We start from the raw sequence: 27,708 nt of genomic DNA on the forward strand, positions 1-27,708 counted from the left end.
CCCAGAGGCAGGTGAGTCCTTCTGCCTCTCCTATGAACACCAGCCAACAAGGATCTCCTTGAAGGCACAGGAGGGGCCCACACCCATGGGGTTCTGGACCAAGAACAAGCTTCACAACTAAATACAAGGCCAGGAGCTCAAGGGGAAGGGTTAGACACATACCCCCGGCGAGGCTGACATGCTGAAGGCTGGCGGCACCTCCTAAACAGGCCGTGGTGCCTGGCACCAAGTCTTCACAGCCACCATTCCTAGCAAGAGCCCGGCCACGGTAGGTCATCATCGGTGCAGACAAGCCCAGAGACCTGACCCACACACAGAGAGTCACTGTCACAGGGGACTCAGAGGCCTATCCAGCTCAGACCACAGTCCCCGCTTCACTATGCGAGCCACAGCAAGGGACCACGGGGAGAAAGGAGAGCTCAAGACCCAGGCAGATGATGGGAGAGGCCAAGATCAGCCCTCGGCAGGGCAAGCCCCACAGAACCCCCAAGTGCTCCAGGGGCCCCTCCTCCACCATCCGCCCCCCAGAGGGCATGGCTTCCTAGAGCCCCACCCCCACACAGCCTGTGCCCAAGGCTGGCTGGATGGCAGGGGCCCCAGGGACGGTGCAGCACAGTCTCCAACAGCACCGACTGGAGTTACAAACCACAGAACCGTTATAGAATTAAACACGTCGCAGACCTACGACTGCAGCCCCAGCGTATAAAGTCCTCTCCTGCCGCTGAGGCTACACGACAGCCCAGACGGGTCCCCCTCCCTGGAGGCGAGGCCAGGACTTGACCCAGGTCACCAGCTCGCACCAGGTGGGCTCTGCCCACTCTCTCCGCCACTGCGCATACCTCCGATCTGTCCCGAGGAGCAGGGAGGGCCAGGAGGCGACCTCTCTAGTGACAAGGTCTAGAGCTCAGAGCACAGAGCAGCAAGAGAAGGGCAGCCCAGGGTCTAGCTAAGAGCAGGAGGGCACACGTGGGCCGGGGGCAGGGGGGCACTGACGCAGCAAGGTCGGGGGAGCAGACGTCCACAGGAGCAGACGGGACTGGGGGGTGCCCGCTTTGCCAAGGAAATCCCTAACTCTGTAGAAGGTTGTGCCCTGGGACCTGCCAAGTGCTGGGCTGCACGTGGCTAAGCCCCACAGGTGCACGTGGCGGGCTAGGACAGGAGACCTAAGGTCAGCTGCACCAGAGCGCAGACGGGATCCCTGGAAACCGGAGATGGCGGAACACACCCATGCCTCGGAGCCAGCGGGAGCCCGAACCTGCGCTCAGGATCCCACAGCTCAGAAGTTCTGAGTGGCAAGGAGCTCGCAGCCGGGACAGTACGGGGCCTGGAGTCCCAAAGCTGGGGAGACCCTCGAGTCTGGGCAGCAGGTGTGGCATGTCCCACGGCCTGAACAGCGGAAGGATGAGCGGTTGGGTACCCCAAGGTTCAGAGAAGCTTCCTCCCTGCCCCGGGGAGGTGCCAGGGGATCCGAAGCAGATCCCAGTAAGAAAATGGACCCCAGTAAGAAAAATGAGCCTTGTGTCCCGTTTCCCCGCTTTCAGACACATCGGCCGTGTTGCAAACCCAGGCTCCCACTGGAGGCCCCTATGCGCCCATCTGCACGGGTGCATGTGTGCCAAGGGGCTCCCCGTGAGCTTGGGGCAGCCCACAACTGGGGATGCTGAGGAGGAGAAAGACCACCCATCCCTCACCTTCCGGGGGGCCCTTGGCCTAGTCTGCCCCCGCATGAAATCTGGGTCTCAGGTGGGATCCAGCAGACACCCCCTCCCCCCACCATGGCCCACCTCCAGGCGAGCCAACAGGAGCCACTTCAAGGAAGCCCCAAGTCCCTCCCCAAAGCCAGCAATCCCCCAGAACGCCATACCGGGCCATTCCTGAAGGATTTCCAGGTGAAACCCTCCTTCCGGCCTCTTTTACTGTCTCAGCCTCTAAAAGGTGAAGCAGGATGAAAAATCACCCTTTTCCTAAATAATGTTGTTTTCTCTTAAGTGGGCACAGGGACCAATTTTGACAAAACATGGGAGTCAGAAGACTTGAAAGCCGCACGAGTTCGTTGCCTTTGCACCACATACACAGTCTGTCCCCAAATCAGGCAAACTGTGCAGAAGCCCCCCATAAGCCTCCTCCGGGAAACCCAGGGAGAACCTTTCTACCACTCGGGCATGTTTTCTGCTGGAGGCCGCTCCAAGAGGGTGTCCTAGTGCCCTGCATGTGGCTTTCCCAGGGAAGTCCCCTGGTAAATATCCAGCATTCTCTTCTAGAATGAAAACCCGCGGGTCTTTTTTATTTGAAGTCGGGGGGTGAAAAAAGGACATGATGAGACTTTGGACAGGCAGGACAAGCCGGCAGGAGTGCGGCCATCCTCAGCAGGGGCCACCTGAGAGGGAGGACTCGTGTCTGGAGGACCAGAGCACTCACACTCGTGAAGCACTTAGAGACCACTGAGTCAGGGAAGAGAAGGCACGATGCTCTCCAGGACCTTCATGGCTCCCAAAACCAATCTGGGGAGGCGGCAGAGCTCTGGGGGCTGGTGGAAGCAGGGCGCCCCCACGGGCCAGCCTTCTGGATCCCATCACGCTGACAGAGGATGAAGACGTGGGCTCACAAAAGTGGACAGTTGGCATCTGATAACTCAATCGTCCCAACTTGATCCTGTCAAAGCCTCCTGGAACCTCTGACCTGTCCTGCACAAACAAGGCCTCTTTGTGTCTCTCTCCTCCACATGGAACATGCCACAGTCACCCCACTGCACAAGATAACTGCACACTCACGGTCACTCCGTCTCTGAAACGGACCGTCTCACCCAACCCAAAGGCAGCGCTGACGCCCGGTCATGGCACAGACAGTTTTCTAAAACTGTTCTTTGCCGGAGCAGAGGGGACAGAACAAAGCCACGTTAAAGCCGGCTTCTTGGGGAAGGAAGCCAGCATCTGATTGGCAGCCTCATTGTCCTCCACCACTGTCCCTGCTGCCACTCACCCCTCCCCCTGTTCAGTCGCCTCCCTGTCACTTCACAAGGGACTGACAACATGCTGAGAACTGGTTAAGAACTGAAAACAGGGGCGCCTGGGTGGCTCAGTTGGTTAAGTGACTGCCTTCAGCTCAGGTCATGATCCCAGAGTCCTGCGATGGAGCCCCGCGTCGGGCTCCCAGCTCCACGGGGAGTCGGCTTCTCCCTCTGACCTCCTCCCTCTCACGCGCTCTCTCACGATCTCTCAAATAAATAAACAAAAATTTTTTTTAAATCCTGAAAACAGGTGTGCGTGGGTAGCTCAGTGGGTTAAGCCTCTGCCTTCGGGTCAGGTCATGATCTCAGGGTCCTGGGATGGAGCCCCGCATCGGGCTCTCTGCTCAGCAGGGAGCCTGCTTTCTCCTCTCTCTCTGCCTGCCTGTCTACTTGTGATCTCTGTCAGATAAATAAAATCTTTAAAAAAAAAAAAAAAAAACCAAAAACAGTAACAGGACTTAAACCTACATGAACAATTCCAGGCTTCATCAGGAGTAGAAATAGGAGCAAAGACACGGAGCGTCCTCACCACGGCCGTTCCCCTTCAAGGCAGGGGAAGCTCCCCGCGCATTAAGTTTCCTGCTCTTTTGTTGTCCTCTCGTTTTGTTTCTGTTTGACCAAATTCAGGGGAAAGTGGTTCACAGGAAACCAGGTCAGCGCCGGCCAACGATGGACGCCGCAGCATGGGCATTCACTACGAGAGACGCCCGTGACGCCCTCCCTGCACCTCTGCCTTTCCCTCGTCGTGGGGCTTTGGCAGACGGAAGCCCTTCCAGGACTTCTCACCATGAATGGCATCAGAATTCCATGTGGAACTAGAAACCCAAGTGTGTGTGCAGCAAACTCGGGTCACACACAAGCTGACGCTGGACGACGTGTGCATTTCCGCGGGGCCGAGGACGGTACCGGCTCCGTCGCCGCACGTGTGCAGAGACCTCTGATGACTGCCCTCCGACGCTCCATCAGGGCCCGTGGGCGTGGGGTCCTGCATGAGAGGGTCTCCTGTGTCCCGCCCGCCTGCAGCCCTCTCCAGAGAGACCCCCCCCCCCCACCGGCGCCTCTCCTTGGACGGGGATGCTCTTGGCCAGCAGCACTTCTGAGTGCAGAGCTCCGGATGCATGATAGGAGCCCAAACGCTCAAGTGCGCCCATCGGACCCAAGTCCACACCCACATGCAGACCTACGCCTCTGTCCACACAAACTCTCCACAGGGACACCGGGGCCACTCTGCGGACACGTGTGCACACATAGGACCGCACGTCACACACTGCCCTCACCCTGCTTCGTCTTCCTCGGACCCCAGCCTGTGAGACGTCATCACAAATCCCCTCTGAGGGGGCAGAGCAGGGCCCCCCCAGGTCCTACCAGCAGCTCAGACTCGAGTGCCCCAGGCCGCCAGGACGCGAGTGCCACAGGCCTCCCTGGGCTGCAAAGGGCAAAGTCATAAGTGCCCTGACAAAAAGGGGTAAATGGATGAAGAGGCCCCCAGCATTTGGGGTTCAAATCCCTGCCGTACCCCCTCCCAGCTGAGCGACCTCAGATAAGCTTCTCAAGGTCCCCGGACCTGAGGGGTTACCATATTATCATCGGATCTGGGCTGTTGGAGGCCTATCCCTTGGTAAGCGCACAGAACACATGAGCCACTCTTGCTTTACTAGTTACGGTGTCAGAATTGTCACAATGGGGTTGCCGCCCACTCACCTCCTCACACTCGCTGAGAAGGGGCAGCAGGCGAGGGAGTGAGAGACGCGGCCTCGCCCTGTCCTGCTGGCAACCGGGAAGGTCTTGGAGCCTCCTCCCCAACGAAGGGTGGCCCAGGAAGGACCAAGGTGCACACCCACCCCAGAAACCTATCACCAGGGCCTTCTCTGACACCCACCCCTCACCCCTGCTGGCCTGGGCGCCCAAGGCAGGCCACGAGCAGCTGCGGGCCTGGGGCCTCGGTCTAGAGCTGCCCCAGGAGGAGCAGGACCCTCCACCTGTCAGGAGACAGGCCTGCCCGCTCCCTGGAATGTCTCTTGGAAATGGGGTGACAGAGCAGGAAACAGAAACCAGCCTACCTCGATAGGTCGGGAGGAGAGAAGTCACCACTAAGTTCGGCTGCTGGCAGGCGTCACATGGAGGGAGGGAAGGGCCTTGTGGCGGCTTAGTGAGACTTAGCAGGGATCTCAGCTTACGGGGCGGCGGAGGGTGTCAGGACGAGCCAGGCTGGGGCTCCGGGCCCTCGCTCCGCGGCCAGAGGCGGGGCAGCCTCAGAACGTGCGACGGGACCCACGCACACTTTGTTCTGCCTGGGTCGGCACATGCGGGCTGCCAAGCATGGAAGGCCCACGGAAGGAGCCCAGCAGCCTCTCCTGAGGCCCGAGGGGGCCTCGGCTTCTAGAACATCCACACCCAGGAACGGCGCCGGCCCCCAGGCACAGAGGAGAATGGGCTGCGGGAGGGGTGGTTTGGGGCCACAGCCATGGGGCTTTGGGGATGCAGAGCCTGCACCAGGCCTGGGTTTCAGAAAGCAGACACAGGGAGGGACCTCCACGTCCAAAGGGCCATGCAACTCCAGTGGCTGCAGCCATGCCCGGGGTGGAGGGAATCGAGAGGTAAAGCAGGAGCGGGACCCAGGGGGCCCACCAGCGGGAGCAGCAGTGAGCACACAGCAGAGCTCAGAGCACCCTGACCTGGGGCGACAGGGTCAGGCCGCCCTGCAGGAGGATTTCTGGATGGGGACAGGGACGGGCCCTGGTAAAGGCACCACGGAGCGGCTCTGCAGAAGTGGAAACTCCCACAGGCCGGGGGCGGGGGGGAGGTTGGGAGGGTGGGCAGACCCTGGCTGGGTTATACCCGGGCTGTGCAGAGCGGGGCTCCATCCAGACACAGGGGAGCAGGGAAAGTTCCCGGAGGCAGCTATGCAGAGAGGGAGGCCACTGATGCAAAACCAGTGTCCCAGGCCTGCTCTCAAGACCCTCCAGCCATGAGAGGAACGCCTCGTGTCCTTAGAGCCTGGCCCCACAGTCAGGGCACCGAGACCTGTCCAGCTTCCAGCTGCTAATGATGGTTTCTGACTCACGGATGGCTTTTCGTTCACAACAACTTTTAGGAGGATAAACCTGTGGTGGTATTTGGAGGGGGGGGGATCTACACCTCTGCGGATGGTCAGTGATTTTAAGAACGGCCCCCAACGGGGAACACAGCGACTGGGATGGCCAGGCCTCTTCTTCAGCCCCACGGGTCTCTGCCCCAGGATAACAATCTAAGACGCACAAATATAAGGCCTCCGAAATCACAGAAACAGGAAAGGCATTCATTTATCACTGGTCCCGGTGGGAAATGCTGTAGTTAGGTAAATTCCAAACAAAACAAAACACATCTCATTTGCTACCGCATCCCTTCCAGAGCTCCCAACCGCCCTGGGCCTGTAAGGATGCCCCACAGAACGCAGGACAGCAGCCAGGAGTTCCAGAACCCACAGGTCAAGTCAACCTGCAAAGCAGGTAATTCAGGCCCTGGGGGCATTGGGAGAAATGAGGAGCCCTGGAGAGATGGCATCACTGCTTTGTTGTTGTTGTTGTTGTTGTTTAATTAAACTCAGAGAGACACACAGATCACAGGTAGGCAGAGAGGCAGAGAGTCGGGGGGAGGAAGCAGACTCCCCGCTGAGCGAAGAGCCTGATGTGGGGCTCGATCCCAGGACCCTGGGATCATGACCTGAGCTGGAGGCAGAGGCTTAACCCCCTGAGCCCCCCAGGTGTCCTGGCATCACTGGTTTTGGAAGTGTGTAGAAATAACATTTACTTCCTCTAAACAATGCCTGCCTGTTGACAAAGCTAATGACTGCATTGGAATACTTCTCCAGTAAGATCTCATTTTTAAATGAAATCAATGAAACACTGTATTAAATATTTACAAACAACTCTCCTCCCAAACAAATTTAAATGGGTGGGGGGTCAGGGGAGCGTGTTTTTGTGCGGAAAGCTCAGGTGACAGGCTTTCGTCCTGAAACCCGCTACCCTCATGCTCCACGGACGCCAGACCGCGCTGCAACGTTAAGTCAGGGGACTTTAGTGCAAGACACAGTCTAACTCAAGGTACTTACTTTATTTAGTGCTTTCTAATGGAGATTCTCCTCCAGATTCCTACAGGAAGGTTGCAGACAGGACAGATTCCAGACTCCATGATTCTCAACCGCTCGGCCTGCAGGACGGAGGCGGCGGTGTGACCCCTCCCCCACCCAGCTGCTCAGAAAGCCGAGTCTTTCTTGCACACAAACAAGGCCAGCCCGGGTGTCCACGCCGCCAGGCGGCCCCTTCATTACAGCGAGGCCTGACCCGCGTTCCTAGTCGGAGGGGAATCCAGCGGCTCTCCACAGACAAATAAACAGCAAATACTTCCAGGGGACAGCCTTGTAGAACTGATTCCTTAATCAACAGTTAAAGAAGCAAATTGGATTTGCTCTATCACAAAAAAAATTAATCCCAGATTGTCGTTTTTGTCTTAAGTACAAGAAGGTTGTCTTATAGGCTTGGTTGGATAATTTCATTTTAAAAGTATCTCTAAAATTTGACATCCCTTGGGATTTGTGGTTTTCTCCATCATTATATAACTGTAAACTTCTGGATGTTAGAGATTGGATAATTTCTTTCAGCTGGACCTGGCCTCCAGTGCACTTGGACGCAAAAGATGAGCCCCAAACGCCCGCCAGCGTTACCAGCCGGGCTCAGGAGCGAGACGGGTCCCTAGCATCCACACCGAAAGTTTCGGCGGGCAAGACGTCTCTTGTTTTCTTCTCCCTCTGCCATTAGTTAAAAGAACCGTCAGGAATTCCTCCGACAGGCTGCGTCTACTCTAGCTAGTAACAACAAAACAGAAACCAAGTCTCTTTAAGGCTTTTGGGTTCGATCCCGTGGAGCAGTATTTCCGTCTGTGCTCTCTGGAACCATATGCTCACACGACATTATGGAGGGAAGCTGGCCTTCAGCACACAACAGTCGTGGGCTCGCAGACCAGCCGAAACCGTAAAACGCTCAGTAAAACCAGCGGCATGCAAAATGCGGCGTGTGTCTCCACGGGTGAAATATTTCCCCAGACTCTCCCGCCCCGCGCGTGATTTCTGAGTTGATTAACATCGCACCTCTAGTGTTATGTTATTATGGCTTTTATGTTTTAATCCATTTTTTACACTGTGGGAGAAGGGAAAAATATCACTATTCTAGTAATCAAGTTATTCCTGTAAAATCCTAAATAAAATGAGAATTTTATTAAAGATATTTATCTTATACAACAAGAATGAAATCAATTTGCGCAGCCGGTCCGGCATCCAGTTACAATACCGTTAAAATATACTGTTTACGTGCGGGCGGGGCTGTTTCTCTTCTCGGATTGGTCAATGCAGAGAACACCCCAGTGCACTTCTTTCAGAATATTGGCTTGGTGGCTGGACATGGAGGAGAGCATTTTTATTGTTAATCAATGCCAATCAATTCTGAGCCTTGATGTTAAATAGGGATCAATATCACTGGGCTGCAGATGAGATCTGATTTCAATTGGTGAGCAAACCTGCACAAGTTTTTAATCATAAGGTAAATCAAGACCTGGAACATAAGTCAGATGAATTAATATCGGCCGTGCAGGACCTCTCTTGCCACTGATCCAGCACAAGGAAATTTCTGTCATATTTCATTATCACTCTTAGGGCGAGCTGAAGGCAGCGTTTGGGGAGCGTTTTCCTAGCGGAAGCTGGAGCGCCCCTCACACCGCGCAGCGAGTCCTTCCCGCAAGTGCAGCCCGCCGGTCCGCCGAGTATAGTTATACGTATGCCCCATGAATCTCATTTTATGCGATTAAGATCCATAAAAATTCAATAGCTTTTCTTCTGCAATTCACATTTTACCTGGTGAAATATCATAAGAATTTCATTATCTTTGCAGCTGTTGCCTAGGATCAAGCAAAGGTTATTACCCTCTTCGAAAACACTATAGAATATGTACGAAAATGTCAGGAGAACTGGGCATTTAAAGCTTGATTTTTTAAAAGAAAAACACTGTCTGAAGTTTAGAATAAACTGTACTTGACATTTATGTACCATGATGCATTTCTTGGTAAACTGATTTTGCAAGGAAATTCTTTGAATTCGACTCTGTGACTGGATTGTAAAAGGAAAAGGGAGAATGGGGAGGGGAGGCAGGTGGGTGGGGGCCGAGGAGGGGAGGCAGGTGGGAGGGAGATGCTGGAGCCGTCCGAAACCGAAGCTCTGCCCACGTCAGACCGTATAGGATTTCTTAACCTTTCAGATAACCATCACAGGAAAGATAACTCCGGAGAACCCTAACCGATTGCCATGGCCTAATCCTATGGATCACTCAGGCCCGTTTAAAGCATTTGAAGAAAAATGGCCAGTGCAAAGGACGTGATTGATCAGAAAGCTCCGTAAATCATGTGGATCCGGTACAGTCCTCTGGCCTCCACTGCTAGGGTCCCATCTATGATGATAAATTAGCATTAGATGGAACCTAATGAGTTTACTAAACATTTGGGATTTGTGCTAATAAACTGGCTGGCTGTGAACTAGCAGAAGCGATGAGCAATCCCGGGGCTCCCTCTTATCTCTGTACATGACAGTTAAACCACGCTTCCAATCTGCGATCAATTCATCATCCGACATCATTGTACATTCTTCACAAAAAGATAATTACTGCTTCCCTGGATCAGAACACTCATATTTCCTTGCAATTGCTGGTCTTGATAGCAGGCACTGTCACCACTTCCTCCGAGCCTCACTGTACAGCTCTATTTATGATCATTATTTTCGCCTAAACAAGCCTTTTTCCCCGACTTGATAACGAAAGCTGCTATGATGAGAAGGGAACAGTACGGCATTGTTTCCTCTGCGGAGTGCTTTCACGTTTAGTGGAGGCCGCTGACAAATATTTTATTCGGGGCATTAGTAAAAGTTTCCACTCGTTAGAAGATATCGCTTCCATTTCCTTCAAAAAAAAAAAAATCCTGTTCCCAGCTCTGATTTGTTAAAAAACAGAAAGGGAACAAGAGTAAAAGCAAGTAATGTAACAGAGAATAAATCAAAACATGATTAAAAAGACCGTAGCAGGTCTCTAATCACGTGCCCCCCGCTCCGCCGCCTTCAGGTTACTAGACCCTCCGTCCTCGCCCTGCGAGGGTCTGCCCTGTCGACTGGTCAACTCTGTTTGACCCCCAGCACACGCAATAAATTACCGTAACACGCAACTCTGAAACAATGTAAATTAGTTACTGCTCACAGTCTAATAAATGGGAACAAATGTGTTTGGGGCTGGCAGGGGGTTCTGGATGCTCTAATTGCTGGGGATAATTATAATGGGGTCTCGGGGAACGTAAGCAGGAGCCACTTGTCATGACAGACACCCCCAGCCCAGCAAATCGCTCCTGACCACAAGACTCGTAACAGTCCCCTCTTCTTTAGCTTGAAGTTAAATATACTTATAGACCTTGCTTCGTTCACAATCACGTACGAAAGCCTGTACTGCAGAGCTTTTTCTCGGATTGTCGTGGGCACGTGATACTCAAGGAGAGCAGAAAGTCCGACACAAAAGCTTTGGTGACCAGCAGAAACGGGAGAGGATCAGCCCTTCGTGAGGGCAGCGGGAGAGGGCAGGGTCTATTTCTGAGCTGCACAAAGGCACACCTCTGGATGGGGAACCTGGCCGTTTATTAACTTGCATAGCTCATTTATTTGTTCAAAGTAATGATCTTTGGGAAAAGGGCTGTTATATTTAGAACCTGCTTGTCAAATTTAATAAATGATAGTTATTGCCATTTTTTCCCCTGAAAGCACTTTCCCAGATCCTTCTCACCTTCCCTGGGGTCCCCGCCGGCCAAGGACCGATGGGCAGCCGCATCTCGGTAACTGATGGCTGCTGCCCGGTGGCCGGATCAGGCCGATGACCTCGGACGGTGGGGATGAGCATCACGTCTAATCCAATCCCCCACTTATTTCCTGACCCAATCTTCCTGATGTCAGAGGACGAATCGCTTCATTGAGAAAATGGAAATGGACGGGGGAGCTCCCTTTGGCAGCGATTCCAATAACCAAATATCAGGATGGAGAGACAGGAGAGAGCCTGCTGGGGACCAGCCCACCCCGCGCACTGATCTGATTTACAAACCTCTCCTAATGCGAACCAAATGCTCTGGGTGTGAATTCATACTTAGCCATAAAACCCTTTCGTTGCTCTGTCTCGTATTAAATACCACATATAACTCTCAGCAGGTTTTATGCTGTGTTTCACTGTCAGCAATGGCTAAAGCTGGCCTAACATTTTGTTTGGCAATTAGGAAAATTTGTAGTTTAATTTATTAAACCAAAAAAGCCAACAACTATGCTGAATGCCGAATTCATGCCATTTTTAGGCCACAGTGTAGCACACTTGCCTTCTAATAATTTAATCATTCTCCTTCTATGGCCTATGCTATTTAAATATCCCAAAGAAGTATTACTTGGGTGGAGAGAGAACCCTGATAATAAGCACAATGGAGTCATACCACTTAAACAAATTCTTGGTAAAAGGTGTGCATTTCTTTGCAAAGGAGCCGACTGCTTTAAAAAAAAAAAAAAATGAGGAGCTCCAGTGGCGTAATCGGTTAGCGCACAGTACTTATTTCTAAATAAATAAATAAATAAATAAATAATGGGCAGGGCATGTAAATTTCTAAAATCCACGAGAAACCCAGACAGTATCCAAAGATCCAAACAGCATGTCACTGTGTGCAGTGATAAGTGCACAAGTAAGGGAGTTTATTCCAAAAACACAAAGACATTAAATGAAAGGGAAAATATCACCCAGAAACCTTTAAAAAAGGAAAAAGAAATAGAAATTCCAAATGTATTATCCGTGGCTATAAAGCCACAAAAATACACAGAAGTTCTTAAATGTGGATTTGTAAGTGAAAGAAACTAATCTGAGAAGGCTACGTTCTGTAGGATTCCAAATATATGCCATTCTGGAAAGGCAAATCTATGGAGACAGGAGAAAGAGGAGTATTGGTCAGGGATGATGGGTGCGGAGGCACGAACAGTGGGCTGATACATAATATGACATAAACTGTGGACTTTGTTTTATGTACAACGTATCAGTATTGGTTCATCGATTTGTAACAACGTGCCCACTCGCACAAGACCTTACCAAAAGGGACTGTGGCAACTTTGTACTTCCTGTTCCTGTTCCTGTTTCTATAAACCTTGAACTTCTCTAAAAAAATACAGTCTTGGGGCCCCTGGCTGGCTCAGTCAGCAGAGCATGGGACTCCTGACAGGGCTGTGAGTTCGAGCCCCACACTGGGCCTACTTTAAAAAAAAAAAAAAATCTATTGATTTTTCTAAAAAGCAGCCTCAGACCATCTTGGAATCTGTCTCAGATGCAGAGGAAGGATGTGCCAAGTTGGGGTGGTTGTCTCTGGTGTGGGTGTGGAATCTGTGGCCCCGCTCCCTGACCACCCGTGCCATGGCGTCAGTTTATACCTCAGGGTCTTTCTTCCTCACCGACCATGGGATGTCCCTTACAGAGCTGGATGGCTCGGTGACACTGAGCCATGACACTAGGGAAGGACAGCTGTGTGGAAATTGGCCAGAAAAGGGTTTAGGTACCTACAGACCATACCCCAGCACCAAAGGTCTTAGAAGACTTAGGGGACTGTCAGGAAGAAGTATCCCTGACCACTCCCCAATGCCAAGTTGGTTTTGCTAGGTGTTATTTGAAATAAAAGGGGCACCTTCCCTAACGGGCCAACCCCGCCCAGAGTTGGTGGGACCTGACCGCCCCGGACCCAGACACACCCCTGTGCCGCACATAGGTCACCCTCCGAAAGCCCCATACCAGGGGTGGCCTCCAGACCCCTTTTTCAGGGACTTCATCACATCCAGATTGGCCACTCCTGCGAAGGCTTTCCATTTCTGTGAAAACGGACATCCAGGTGTGAGGCTGTGCAGCCTTTACAGGGACGGTGGGCCTCAGGTCAAGGCTGGTCTTGCCCCTTCTGGAATCTCATCATGAGAAGGGCAAATGTTTTCAGGGCCTTCAACACCGCCCAAGTTTCCTCTTGTTTTAACAGGGCACCCTGCCCCCAACTGCTTTCTGCTGAGAGACAGGGAAAAGGAAAAATATAGGCGAGGAGGGAGGAGGGGCGGGGGAGGGGGGAGGGGGGAGGGGAGCGAGAAGAGGGGGGGGGGGGCGGAGGCAGGGGCGCGGCTGGAGCTGCCTGTCTGGGCGAAGCACGGCCTCCTCCCCAGATGTGTGAGCGGCTCCCTCCACACCCAGCAGAGACAAGCTGGAGCCGACTCCTTCCGTCAGTGGGGCCTGGGCTCTGCGTCCTGCAACAACACCAACTCGAGCCCTTCCTTTCCGCACATGTTAAACTCATTTCCTAGTGAATTACTGGGGAAGCGCGGCGCTGCTGCCTTCGGATGCCACGAGGGCGTCCGCGGCTCCCCCCGCACCGGCCCCCGCCGCCCCCTGTGCATGCCGAGTGTTCTCTAGCGGAGAAACTTCCAGCGAAGGAATTAGAGGGATATTTTTCATGTGTTTTGTTTTGAAAGGGAAAGGGAAATGAGAGATTCGAAAACCAACCAAAGTAAGAGTTTCCCGGCAGCAGCTTCCACGGTGCTCTCCACCGGACTGGTGGCAAATTTATAGCATTTATTCACTCAGAGATAGGACAGACTGTTTTCTGAATAAATAGTTTAGAAAACAGTTTCTCCTGAAGCGCCTGCGATTTAATGAACCCTGGTTACCCCCAAAACTAAGAAGCTTATAAAATGCAACCAAAAGAACCCCCCCAAAAAAAAACCCTTAACACATAAAATGCCTCTGATTATTTCTCTCAATTAGAGCCATATTTTTTTTATTTTAAAGCATTAATAATACCAGCATAATGTCTCATTATGCGGACTTTGGACCACAAACATTTTTGGGAGATTTGCTACGAAGATAAACAAACAAGAGGAGCTTGTGTTCTGGCCGGCTAACCGGAGTGCATGGTTTTCATTTTCTCCGAGTCTAAGCCCCAGAAGCCAGGCCAAGCACAGGCTTAAGCTCCCTGAGTTTTCACTTCCTGTACCCCTACTTGTCAATCACTTCCTGTCTGCCAGGACAATTTCCATCATGAGTGCGTGGGGTTTTTATCTCCTCCACCGCGCCTCCCCACGCCACTGACGGTTTGAATTCCGGTAAATTATTCACCATCGCTGAAAAGTAGCCGAAAGCACGGCATCGATGCGAGCCACCGACACGCAGCGAGGACCAGCGTCCTCCGGTTTGTCTCCTAAACGCTCTGATGAGGCCAGCGCCTCCTGCTTTCTTCAGCGGCACGAGAAGGCCTCTGGCCAGCCCCAATTATCTCCTGGTGCACAGAGAGTAATTATTTGCTTCCTGTAAGCATGCGTAACAGAACCCCGAGTTTGGACGGCTTTCCATAAGGTAATCCAATTCATCCAAGCCATCCTAACACAATTACAGGCACTGGCAATATCTTTGCTTTTCACCTGATAAGGCTGCCGCAGAGGCGCGGGATGGCTTGCGTCAACATACCTCGTGGAGTATAGCTTCTGACAGCCCTGCCTGCAGCCCCTCCCCTCCGCCCCCTGCATTTTCATGCCCGGCCTGCTGCCCTGGGCTCCCGGCTTACAGCGGCAGCCGGGAGGAGGCCTCTCCCTTGCACAGGAGGAGGAGAATCAGAGTTGTTTGAGAGCCTTGCGGAAGTCATTACGGGTGTGTGGCTTGTTGTAAAACCCAGCCTTTGCCGGCCTTGGCCAGGGAGTCCTTACCCAGGCCAGGCAGCCATAAATCTCTGCAGGGCTCCCGGCCTCAACCAGAGGCGCGGGCCCTGGGCCTGGTGGGGGCCCTGAACCGCGGTGGCAGCCGGCTGCCCTCCCCGTGGCACGCGGTGGCAGTGAGCACACGGGCTTAGCGTGTATGACGGCGAGCCACGAGTCCTGGGGCTCCCAGGGAGGGAAACACACAAAGTGGGATCTGTTTCTGGTGTCCCCCTATTTAAGTGAAAGCCTGTCATTGTGACTCAGTAATGTAGTGCTTCCTCTCCTGTTTATTTTCAGAAGTTTATGAAAAAAAAAATTTTTTTAAGGCTGAATGAGCACGGTGAACTTTTTGCCTCTCCCCACCGGCGTGCCAGGGCATAAAACAGCCATTCACACCTGAGTGTGCGAAGCCAGATGGGGCTGGTGCCAGGCAGAGTCAGACTCTTTGTAGCCACATCCATTCATCCAAAGTGTGCCTTTGTATTGCCAAATTCTAGCCAGTATCTGCCCTTCACTCAAGTCCCAGTGCATTAAAACAGCCCCTGAGCCCAACCGTGTCTCAGACGCACAGCCAGCGCGGAGAGAAGGGCTCCAGGACCTGCAGGCCTATTCGCTGATAATTATATTCACATCTTGAAGAGAACCGAGAAGGAAAAATTAACACCAAACTGTACTGTTTTCATCGCGTTATGCAGATGAAATGACACGTTGTCGTTTAAGAAGTTAATAAACAGTCTCCGTTTTGCAGGTTCTCCAAATGCTACTGAATAGAAAACCCTGGGTCCCTAAATGATGTGTAATTAAAATTATTTTTAAAATCCTCCTTGACAGGCCGGGGCTTAGCCAAAATGTAAATGACATTAAAGAAGACAATGAATTTAATTTTATTTAATGTCCCTTTTTGCAGATCCTCATTTACATAGCATTTTTAACAAAAGCGTTGACCTTATAAATGCTGGCATTTGTACAGCTCCCTCGGAGCTGGATTTAATCACGCTCGGGCAAAGCCGTGAGGGAGGAAGCTTTAAGTTCTCTGCTTGGAGACGGAGTAGGAATAAAAACAGTGGGACTGGTCAAATGTTTATCCTCCCCGCTTCTGAAAACAACCTGACAAGAAGATGTAAGGGCTGGGGAATAGCCCAGTGCTGTTTGTAAGGCTTGGTAATAATCATACATAATCGTTTGGAAATATAGCTAATAAAAAATATAATGAGTGTTCAGCAAAATCGGCATTAGGCCCAAATTACATGATATTAATACTTGAACAGGTGCAGAAAGGCGCTTTAAATGAGGTAAATGAATAAAATGTCCCAGAGCACAACTGTGTGTGCTGACAAAAAGTCAATGCCATGAATAATTCAGTGAGGAGGACTGCCAGCAAAGGTCGGCTCTCTTTGACCTTTGTGACAGGAAGTGAAAGGAAACACTGTTGACTAAAAAAAAAAGAAGAAGAAGAAGAAGAAGTAGAAGAAGAAAGAAAGGGGAGAAAAAGAAAGAAAGAAAATATCCAATCGGTCTTCAGCTACCCTTCTGCAATCACTTTAAAGGTGTAAACTTAAAAAGCGCAAATGAATCAAAGTGAGGCTTTGGAGGGGCGGGGGGGGGGGGTTCGAGTTAAAATGGTTGGTAGTTAGCACATCTGACTAAGGACAATGTGAAATCGCAGACAATGAAAGGTTAAGTAAATAATATTTTTCTACAACCCCATGTCAATTATGTATAAAAATCTGAGGTCAGCTGAAAAGTATTTTCAGAGCCCACAGGGTTGAAATTTTGTAACAGCTGTTAAATATGACCAAACTCCCACCCCCCCAAACTAGAGCTATTCCAAACTCTGTATGAGAGAAAATGGGATAAACAGATGTCTGGCTTCCAGACAGGAAAGTAGGACAGACTCGGAATGATAAGTCTCCCAAACTCTATAGACCAATGCCAGATTTATTGGGGAGGGGGCACTGCCTGCCGCAGCGGTGCCAGCAAGCAGGACGCCGGAGACGGTGCCATCTGGAACCGCCCCGCCGCGCACGCTCCCGGCACCGGGCGGGCACACGGTGTGCGACCCGGCCTGCTTGGACGGTCACGGCACCCGGGCTCCCGCCGCCTCGCAGGTTGCAACAGTTGGACCGTGCGCCTCCCGTCCGCGTGGGCCAGGCAAGGAAGGGAGGTGAGAGCATGGACCTTCCCGGGCACTTCCAGAAGGCCCCAGGGAGCACAGCAGGCTGGCACGGGAGAGGACGAGAACCAAAGTGTGGTTCTGGTTTAGCAGCTACACCGACATCCTGTAATCATTTACAGCCCGTGGAATGTACGGGTGAAACAAGAGAGATTTATCTGTTCATAGTTGGGATATGCGGACAATGGGTGTTCCTAATGAAGACCATCTGCTTTTGTGTTTTCCCAGAAAACATTATTTCATGAGGACAATGATACTCCCATCCCTTTCAGGAATACCGTAAAAAATGGCGCATACATATGCAGATGCGCACACACACAGATATACATACATGTGGGGGGGTGTGCCTGGGTGTGTACACACACACACTCACACACACACACACACACCATTTCCCTCCTTGCATCTGGCTCTCCACAGGTCCCTGCAACGCACCATAGATGCTCTCTCCCGTAGTTCCTCTTTATGGACCACGCTTTTTACTTTACAATGTTACGTTTCCCCTTTCCTTTACCCCCATAAGTTGTTACATTATCTTGCATAAACTCCAGTGTAATTATATTTGTGGAGCTATAAAAAATGGTTTCTCCGGCATTGTTTTATGAGGAAGAAAACAGTTAACGTAAGTGAAACCCTCGCAATAAATTAAAAGGGTTTGGTTATGCTTTCCCCTCTTTTTGACTCTGAAGGGTTTTCTGTGTTGTTCGTGAGTATTTAATGCTTCTGAAAGATAACTAAATTGTGTAATTAACTGATTTAAGGCATCGGAGTCTATAGAATGTGATTTCCCTGCCAGAGCGGGAAGCTTACTCCTCTGTTCTCATAACACAGAAAAGCAGTCTCGGCGTGCCGGAAAAGGCTCAGTGTGGGTTAGAACAAATGTGGGCCCATTGATCTCAATTCAGGTTGGAATTATTGGTTTATATCCTCAGGACAAATATGCCTTATCTGGTCAGAACCTGCTAAATGTATCCAAAGGCCACAAGGAGCTGGCGAAGCACATTGTATATAATTCTTTTTTAAGCCAACTAACCAAGTGATGACATTGCTGATGGGGACCTGTAGACTGACTCACCAACCTGATGGGGTATTTTATCCTGCAATACTCAAGAGGGAACGCAGGCTAGAAACTCAACATAAGCAACTAATTTTAGGAGGCAACACACACCCCACAGAAATGACTATCATTACAAAATTGAAACACATCTCAGTTCGCCAAAGACTGCCTCTCTCTAAACATACTCCCCTCCTGTAGGTGTTTTTCTTTCTCTGATTAACACAACTTGCCCTAGTGAACAGGAGAGTCTTCATTTTTCCTCTTGAAATACGCCTACAACTGGAGATTGGGCCAATACAGCAACCATGTCAGGAGGATTTACATCAAGCAGCAAAATGCAAATAGTATTTATCCATTATAAGTGACAACTCTCTTAAGAATGCTAAAAATGTACCTTCTATTTGTCCTGCGTAGAAAACTGTCCTTACCTTAAAATTCCTAACATGGTAGGTGATTAAAATTCCTATAAAATTGTCGTATCTTTGAATTTAGAAGCAGAGCAGATTTTTCATCAATAATTAAGACCTCCAAAGCATTTACGCCAGGCGTGAAAGGAGCTGCAATCCTCCTTATTCAAATAAACTTGGTAAACCCATTAACCAAATGTTTTTACATTTTTCCCTTCTCTCATGCTTCTAGAATATCAAACGATCACACACTTCTCTTACTTAGATGAGGAAGGTATCAGTAATCTTAGGATACACTTTAATTAACCAAATATAAGAGAGAATTCAGACATGAATTACAGTGTACATTTCTGCATATCAAGGGAAGCTACTTGCCATTGTGGGATTACAACCGAGTATTAAAAGTTGCTGGCTATCAATAGTCAATAAATGACGGACTGTCACACAAACCCAAAATGATTCTGAAGGGGAAACACAGCCTCCAAAACGTTAGTTGGATCAGCCTGAGTACTCCTCTATCGTGCCATGCTGAAAACCGCACAATTTGAAAGCAAGTCATCTTTTCAGAATGTACCAACATCACAAATCGAGGACAGCTCAAAAGATGAAACACTTGGCAGTCCTGGATCCCGAGCAAACAGGCACTGCCTTTTCAAGCATCTCCCACTCAGACAAGATTCCAAGAGCTGCTCAAACACTTTCAGCCAATCAAAAATAAAATAAAATAAATTCAGTTACAAGACGACAATCCGAGGCTGTGTGATTTCCATAGCCACAACACTAAAGACAAATATAATTATATTGATTTTTGTAGCTGGAGTTCCATAAAGTGTTGAACTTGTTCTCAATTGAGTGACGGCCACAACTGGCCAGCCCTATTTGATTACTAATAAGAGAGCTGTCCCTTCTGTCAGATACCGAACATTCTGCACTAAGCAAACAGCTATTCCAGTTAGTTAAACATTAGCATTGCTCGCCACTGGTGGCGCATATTTCTTTAGGCTTAACTCATAGAGTTTTCCGGGTTTAATTTTTCAGACACTGGACAGCAAAGTTCACGATCAAAAGATAACTTTGTAATGAAAGCTGCTGAAACTCAACCCCTATTCCAAACAGTCTAAACCTGCTTCACAAAACCGGTGTCATATGTACACGCCTAACATTTATTCGGTTTGGGTACCAATTGCAAAATCTGCAGTCAATCACACCCTGGGCCTTCTGCTGTTCCCCATTGTTGGGAAGAAATCAACCCTCGTCCCCTCCAGGTCACCGAAAGCCAGCGATTTGGGTGAGTGCTCGAAGAGGAGGGTGGGAGGAAGTGTTTTTGTTGTTTCAACTAAAGCAATGCCAAGCGCACATTAGCACTATTAGGACTAATGATTAGTATCTTAAAAGGATGCAACATTGCCCAAGGAGTATGATAGATAGCCAGCTGAGGAGCAGCAAATGTAAAGAATGCATACAGCTAATCTAGTCATGGAAATTAATGCTGGAAAATGTAACCAGCATGTGTAATTAGTTTCAATTATAACAACTTTGGTTTGTTAGTTACATATTTGCTACTTGACATAAAACGACAGCCACAATTGGAAAAAAATTAGGAGACATTTTGCAACTAATTGAGAGCAGATTAAATTCATTCTAACACTGGGCAACAATTACAACAGGCACACCACCCAAGCCTCAACTTCAGCTATCATCCGAGATAAAAATAATGCAAAAATGAAATACTTGTTAACAAATTAGCAAAAAGCATTTTATGACATATCTCTGGGTTTAAAGCCAGAAACTCTCTAGGCATAAAGTGCTCCTCACAGTGAGAGCAGTGGCAGATGAAACCGCTTCCCTTGACAACTCGCAAGCAATTACCGAATCCCCACAGAGCGAGCCACCAGGTTTCCAAGTCAACCCACCTGTGCACGGTAACACACGCGGACAAGAAATGGTGCGACGCGCACGAGGGGCTCCACACCAGACTCGGAAATATGGAGCAACCGGAAACCAAGCAAAGCAAAGGGTTTAGTTGCTGTTGCGGTTTTGTTTGGAGAAATAAAGAAGTCATCCTTACCTGTCAATGATTACAGGGTCTGAGGGCGTTTCATTTCTGTTGCCACAACTTTTCTTGTCACAGCACCGGCTGTGGAGGAATTGTGAACAGTGGTTTTAATATGCATTGTGTCCGTTTATGCCTGACTGGTCTTTTTTTTTTTTTTTTTTTTTGGAAGTTTGACACGGAAGAGGCTGGAGTCAAGAAAACACAGTCTCCTACCCCAGCACTTAGGCAGACAGAGACCCAGAGAGCTCATGGGCTCTGAGGCTAAACTTCCCATGCAAGTTTCTACCGGAAGGAGCAAAGTTGAACACATCTCTCGCCCTAGGAGGGTAACCTAGCTACAATATAAATTCTGATGCTAAAATATGGAAAACATGTTGTCGGTGTTTGTCTTTGCAGTGAACTGAGGAGAAGGGGAGGCAGGAGGCTTGGGAATAACTTTTCACAGCTCCGGCTTTTGTTTACCTCTAATTGTCAAGCTGTTATTTCTGGAAAAGATGCAAGATGCCACCTTCCACCAATATTTCTTTTGGGCATTTATTAATTATAACCACAAAAGCATGCATCAATCCTTCAGAAACTTCTATTGTTCCTTCTTTAAGCCCACCTTAACTCCGTTATTGAAACTTTAATTAAAGCAGAAATGAAACAAAAATGTTATGCTTCTTGCATTTTAAAAAAGCATACTTGTATAATGGTTACATGTCTAAATTAGCTAAATTAACACCATATGGTAGGCAAAGTATATAAAGCCTTTTAAAGCTGACAGCTAAAGTGATTAAAGAAAGTCTACAGTCCTCCACTCAGAGCTTAAATCACATCTGTGCGCTTTCTATGTTAATTGCAGTACATGCAGAAGTGGATAATAAAGAAATTCCACTTTATTGGTTGTAATTTATATTTATTACCTGATATGAGAAAAAGTCAGCTTTTGTATATTAGTGCTGTAACAATATGTCTGCTCAGAAATGGCATTTAGGCAACAGGCCCCGTAGCCAGGCAGAGGATGCCCCTCAGAGTCCGCGGCCTGCTACTGTAGCCTGGAAGCAGGTCCTTGCTCCTCGCAACAGCATTTCACATGCCGCACATACAAAGTCAATGATGCATTTTTATTTGCCATGTAGGGGTGAAACTCTTGTGGTAGTTAGAAAAAACAGGTGGGAAATTGCTCTTCTGACAGAGATCTCGAGGAAGGCGCACACAGTCTAACAACAATCGGAGCGATGCCTGGCTGCTCTGGGGAAGAGGTTAACTGACAGAATCGCGATCCAATTCTCACATGCACGAGCTCTATAATAAGCACAAAAGAGTTTCCTTTTTATCAACAGCAGACAATTGTATATCTCCGGATGCGAGGGCTTGAGAAGGAAGTAGTAAAACCATTCCGAGCGCTGCTGACTCCTCCCGCATCGGGGACAGAGGCACCACGCAGGACCTGTTTTCGGTTTTTGACTACACCGCTGCGACACGGCCAACATACTAATCCGCTCTGCTGAGCAGCCGGTCGCGCTGGGCGTCCTCACGGGGGGAGATGAGACCCGGCCCCTCGGTGGCCCGGCGCAGACTGGGGCCGATCACATTTCAATCGATGCCCTACCCGAGGTCGGGCGGGGTGGTGGCGCCTGGATGCAGCGTCCTTTGTAGACGCAGCTGGCGCCGAGGCCGCCCGCGCCCCCGCTGCCCGCGCCCGCCGCTCACCTGCACATTATCTCGTGGGTCAGCAGCACGCGACACATCTCTGGATTCTTGTCCTGGCCCTCGTACACGATGGCCTGCGCGGGGGGGACAAGCAGAGGCGGGGGTTACGCGGCGTCCGCGGCTTTGGCGCCCGGTCGCCCCGGGTGCTGCGGGTCTGGCAGGCGGCAGGTGCACGGCGGGCAAGGGGAGGCGTCAGGGCCCGGCCAGGCCACCCTCCCGGCAGAGTCACCCCGGAGCGGGGCTGGGCCAAGGCAGCCTGCCTCCGTTGCGGGCGCCCGCCGGGCCTGCGTGGGGGGCCTTGGGGTCTGGAGGATGCCAGCCGCGCTGGGTCTGGGGCTGGGAAGAGGAGGGGGGAGGGGACAGGGAGGCCCAGGCCGGGGCGCGGGAAGCGAAGGGGCTGGGGCGCCCGGGCCCCCTCGGCTGCCCGCGCCAGGCCGCGTCCTTGGGCCATTGTCTGCCCGGAGTTCCAGTCTGCGCGTTGGAAGCAGCCGGCCAGAAGGCGCCGCGACCGTAGAAGCGGGGAGGAGCCGCCGGGCAGCAGTGTGCTCGAGCTGAGGCCCGCGCGCCCCGGCCGCTGCCGGCCTCCCGAAGCCAGGTGCCCAGGGTGGGCCTCCCGCCCCGGCGCCGCGCGAGCCCGCCGGCCGCCCCGCGAGGCCCTTGGCGGCCGGACTCCGAACGCGGCCCGCGGCCCGGGGTGCTGCAGCCGCACGTGGCCGCGCCGGTCGCCCGCAGGAGTGCTCAGGGCCCCGGGGCGCCGGGCCCGCGCGGCCACGTGCTCGCCGCCGGATGATATTTGGAAAGAAAGTGCTAATGGCCAATCTGGTGTTTATTTTGAAACTGCTAACAATGATTTTTCTCGGGTAAAAAGGCAGTGTCTGCGCACACGCTCGGGTGGGTTTTGAGCAGAGGCTCCGCCAGATGGTGCGAAGCCCTAGGTGCGCTCACGACCGCGCTCGGCCCGGCTCCGCCGCCCGGAACCCGAGCCGGGGGCCTGGGGGCCGCCCGCTCCGCCGCCAGCGCCAGCCCCACCGCCGGCCTCGCCGAAAAAGAAAAAAAGGGGGGGGGATTACTGGGGGAGGGGCCGGGGGCGGGGAGCCACTAGTTCCCGGCAGAAAATTCCACGGAAGGGGGAGGGGAGTCCTCCTCTCCAGTCCCCTCCCCCCACCGAAAATTATCTGGAAATTACTTCCAATCTCCTCGGGCACTTCTAACACTTTCCTCCCCTTCCAGGCGGACAAAGCCCTTTCTCGAGAAAGCCCGAGGCAGCCCTCTGGGAACAGGGAAGGGTCCCAGCGAGCCCCTCTCCCCCAGACTCCCTCCGGATCTGCTCGGAACCACAGAAGTGATGGGTGTCACCTTAGGCCAAGGGGCCGCCTGGGGCTGCAGGGCGCCTGGCGGAGGCAGGCACCAGCACTTCTGAGAGCTCGGCTTGTCCTCCGATGGATCCCCCGTATTTATATTTGATTTATTTTTTATTTTGTAGCACAAACAGAAATCCATAAACTGTCGGTTCAGCGCCATTGACTCTTTGATCAGTTACTGGGCTATTTCTTCCTCCCCCCCACCTCCCCGTCAGTGAGAGGAGATTAAATGCCTTTATTTTCAGCCCTGTTTATGTTGCAAAGGTACCAGACTAAACGGACAATAAGAGTACACTTAAAACGAAGCCTCCTGCTGTAAGCAACAGAGAAACTTAGCACTGTCTACATCAACCTCTTAATTAGACCACTGCGGTTTCTGACAACATTTAGCCCTTATATACAAAGGAAATAAAAGCACCCTGTCAAGGAGCAGCCCTAGTTCCAGAGGCTTCTCTGGATCCGAGTGGAATAATTACCGAAGGGCACACTGCCTCCATCTTTGTCAGAAACAGGGTAGTTTACCTGGAAGATCTGTTTTACTCTAAAAGAAAACCACACTGTTTTACGTGGCAGACATTAAAATCCAACCCGCTTGTTGCCTAGGTAAGGACTAACTTTTTAAAGGGGAAGTAAAACCCAAAAACCAATTACTGAGCAGAGAGTAGGAAGCAAGCGTGCTGGGCTGCAGGAAACCCCAAGGAGTTCTTTTTCACTTGGCTCCCAATTCTTAAAGTTAGCATCAAAAATGAAGGTGCTACTTTCATTTCTAAGCCTGAAGCCCACCTTGGAAGTATATGTTAAATCAATCTGTTCCCAGTGAGTTTACTATACACATTAAACTTTCTCCTCCCCCAACACTATTTTAAGAAAATGGGGGGGGGGGTCTTTACAAGGACTACACAACAACGTACCACCCAGCACAAAACCAGCCAGAGACTGCACAACATCAAAAAGCAATGAAGCGCTTTTTCTGCAGTTAATCACATTCCTGATAGCCAACAGTTATCATCGGAAAAGTTGACCAAGACAGGTTAAATAATTTAATAAGGAACCGCTTGTAATTATGTTATTTACAAGGTATGACAGAGGGTGGAAGAGGAAGCAGAAGCTGCTCCCAGAGCAGTGGACGGATGTGGGTGACCTCTGGAGCTGGGAGTTTGAATTATGGAGAGGGGAGGCTGAGAGGTGAAGACGCACTAGCGGAGAACAAGGTGACTTTTCACCCCAACACATTTCACTTTTAAATCCAAATCAACGTCTCGCGTTACTAGACCATCACACTGGAAAGGAGAAAAAAATGAACTAATCAAGTCCAACTCAATGGGCTTTAGAAAGGAGTTAGTTGCCTTTGTTAGAGGGGGAAAAAAAATCAATGAAATGATCCCAAGCAGAGAGAGAAACGTTTAAAAAATATACAATAGGAGAAGCATCCTGAAGTTTTTCTGTCAAATATTAATCACCATAACTAATTAAGACAGAATTTTATCCCAATCACATGCCATCTGATGAAACCATAGATGTCCTGTTCTAACGACAACATAAACCGTTTTACCAATCGCATCATTTATTCCAATAAATATGGAATTCTCATTAGTATGTCAAGGAAACTAGACGGAAAACAACTCCACCAGATCCATCTGTCACGACCCTCCTCTCAACCCCAGGACAAGCCCACCGAGCAGCGCAAACTGGTGCGAAGGCTTAAACTTTCTCACCTGTTTGGTCATTGAATCTATGAGGCGGACATACAGGTCCTGCTCCGTTCTGACTCCTGCAAAAAACAGGGACAAATTCTCATCAGGATTTTGGCGAGGGCACCTGAGGCCCAGAAGTCCGTAACTCAGAACTGCTGCCGGCGGTGATGCAGCAAAACTCAGGCATGCCGTTTGAAAGGCAAGAAGACAACCCCAACCACTTCTTCTCTTGCTCTCTTCCCTTAATTAAGAACCTCGAGAGGCTTAGGGTTTGCACTGAAAGGTGTAACAAATTTGCCGGACTGCCAGCAGGCCTGGTGGCCACACCGGGGGGGCCCATGTGGTCATTTATTTTTAGAAAACAGAAAGCACCAAATGAGTGAGAGTTTGAACTCTTTCTAATGTCTCTCGAGGATTTTTTTAAAAACTCGGGTACAGGAAGTAAGTTCTGCTCGGCTGATGGAGCTACCCCCATCTCAAGAATTAACATTAATTTGCAAAATTGAAAAAAGTCACTTTAAAGCGACGCCCTGCGGAAGCCCCTATCGATCCCCCCTCTTCGCTTTCTGCTTCAAGCCTCACCGGTTAATCATGTGAAGTGCCATCGACTTATTGATCGTTTATGTTTTGTTTTCCTTCTATGCCATGAGAAGATTTCGTGTTTACATCCATGTCATTTTAATCTCAAAATCTTTACGTCCTTGAGCCGGCTCGGGAAGGGAGAGCGCGCCCGGGCTGGGGCGGGCAGGCGGCGGGCGGCCACTTACCGTTGCTGTACAGTAACTGGAGTTTATAGTGGATGCCGTTGTTGGTTTTCTCGTTGTTGGGCTCCTGAAAGTAACGATAAATAATTGCATTTAGTGGGATCGGCGTCCGGCGCGGCGACCGCGCCCGGTGCCCCTCCGCGACCGAGGCCCTGGGGCCTCACACAGGGCAGGACTCCTAGCTCGGAGCGGCGCGGTGATGTCACTTTCCCGCTGGAAGCCCAGCGTCCTCCTCGCCCCGCGCGAGTCCGGGGCCGCGGAGAAGTTGCGCAGCCCTCGCCGGGCCCGGGCGGCCGCACGTGGCGGCGGCGGGGGCGCCTCGCGGAGCGGACCCCGCCGCCGAGGGGGGCACTCGGGGCCACCGCGCGCGGGCACCGCCTGCCTCCCGCTTCCAGAAAGACGGAGGGTGTGACTGCAGGTTTGCACTTACTTTCTCTTTCTCCACAAAGTCCACAAAAGCGGTCCTTTCGATCTCCACCGGCTGCCCCTGCCTGTCGTAGAGCGCCAGCACGAAGTGGAAGAAATTGGACTTCCGGAGGTTGGAGGGCGGCTGCTTCTCGAAGTGCGCCCGCGCCAGCCCCACGCCGCTGCGGGAGGAAACAGACAGCGGCCCGGTGAGGCGCGCGGCGCCGGCCGGCTGCGGGGACCCGGCCGGGCCGGGGCCGGGGCGCGCGGGGGCGGCCGGTACGTACCTCTGGGCGGCCGTGTTGGCGTCCACCACCCCCGCCGTGTGCATCCACGAGCGCACCGGGTTCATGCCGCTGCCCAGCGGCTCCTCCTTCATGGTCGTCCCCCCGCGCGGAATATTCTCCTGGATCCCAAACATGAACCCTGCTGGCGGCGGCCGCAGCTCCCGGCCGAAAGCGCTTCCGCGAGCAGCGGCGCTCGGGGCTCGGCGGCAGGCGGCTGCCCTGGCCGCGCTCGCCCTGCTCGGCGCCTGCGGTCCGGCCGGCCGCCGGCTTCAGCCCGTCCCGGGCAGGCGCGACATGCACCAGCGGCCGGGCGCTCCGGGCGGCCGGGGGCGCGGGAGCGGCGGCCCCGGCGGCGGCGGCGGCGGCGGCGGCGCTTCGGAGGAGCGGGACGCGGCGGCCGCGGAGGCGGTGGTTGTTGTTGTTGTTTGCGCGCTCAACGTGCTGTCATCCTAGCCGGGCGGCGTCCGCGGCTGCAGGACACTGCGGGATCGCCCGCTTCTGGCGCGGCCCGCCTGCTCCAAAGACAAATAAACGGGGCAGTGAGTGCCGCGGCGCAGTCCCGGGCGCAGGCGGGGCGCGGCGGGGCCTGGAGCGGCGCGCGCAGCGGACGGAGGCGCACAAAACTCAGCCCTCTCTCCCCGAGGAATGGACCCTTTCCCGGGAGCCAAAACTCGAAGCCCCCGGGAGCGGCGCTGTCAGAGGGTGACGTCGGGGGGCGGCGCCTGCGCCATATATGGGAGCGGCCGCCCCTCGCCGCGCCCCTCGCCGCCGCCGCCGCCGCCGCGCTCGCTGACTGACTGCCTGACGGCGCCGCGAGCCGGCCCGAGCCCCGCGAGCCCCGCGAGCCCCGCCGCCACCGAGCGCCACCGAGCGCCGCCGCCGCCGCCCCCAGCCACGCTGCGCGGCTCCCCGCGCCCACCCGCAGCCCAGGAAGTTACTCCTCGCCCAAATAAATCTCCAAGTGAAACAAACAGCCACTGCACCATTGCTGCTCGGGCCCCCGAA

At 52.0% G+C, this 27,708-nt stretch overlaps 1 protein-coding gene across 10 annotated transcripts in view; it reads right to left on the reverse strand.

The window, feature by feature from the left end:
• Positions 1-27,391, reverse strand: part of EBF3 (EBF transcription factor 3) — a 116,958-nt gene extending 89,567 nt beyond the window's left edge. For 6 of the 10 annotated variants that reach the window (XM_032312998.1, XM_032312994.1, XM_032313001.1 and 3 more), the window contains exons 1-6: positions 26,704-27,391; positions 26,442-26,598; positions 26,015-26,078; positions 25,269-25,324; positions 22,193-22,266; positions 20,510-20,578 (exon numbers count right to left, since the gene is read on the reverse strand). In XM_032312998.1, coding sequence (XP_032168889.1) covers positions 20,510-20,578; positions 22,193-22,266; positions 25,269-25,324; positions 26,015-26,078; positions 26,442-26,598; positions 26,704-26,837 — 554 coding nt within the window. In that variant the 5' untranslated portion in view covers positions 26,838-27,391. The remainder of the gene's footprint in view (positions 1-20,509; positions 20,579-22,192; positions 22,267-25,268; positions 25,325-26,014; positions 26,079-26,441; positions 26,599-26,703) is intronic. The other 4 variants (XM_032312997.1, XM_032312999.1, XM_032312995.1 and 1 more) reach the window with 2 other exon arrangements.
• Between the last annotated feature and the right edge of the window lie 317 nt (positions 27,392-27,708).

Source organism: Mustela erminea, chromosome 14 (assembly GCF_009829155.1).
Source record: "Mustela erminea isolate mMusErm1 chromosome 14, mMusErm1.Pri, whole genome shotgun sequence".
In the NCBI taxonomy this organism is placed as follows: domain Eukaryota; kingdom Metazoa; phylum Chordata; class Mammalia; order Carnivora; family Mustelidae; genus Mustela; species Mustela erminea.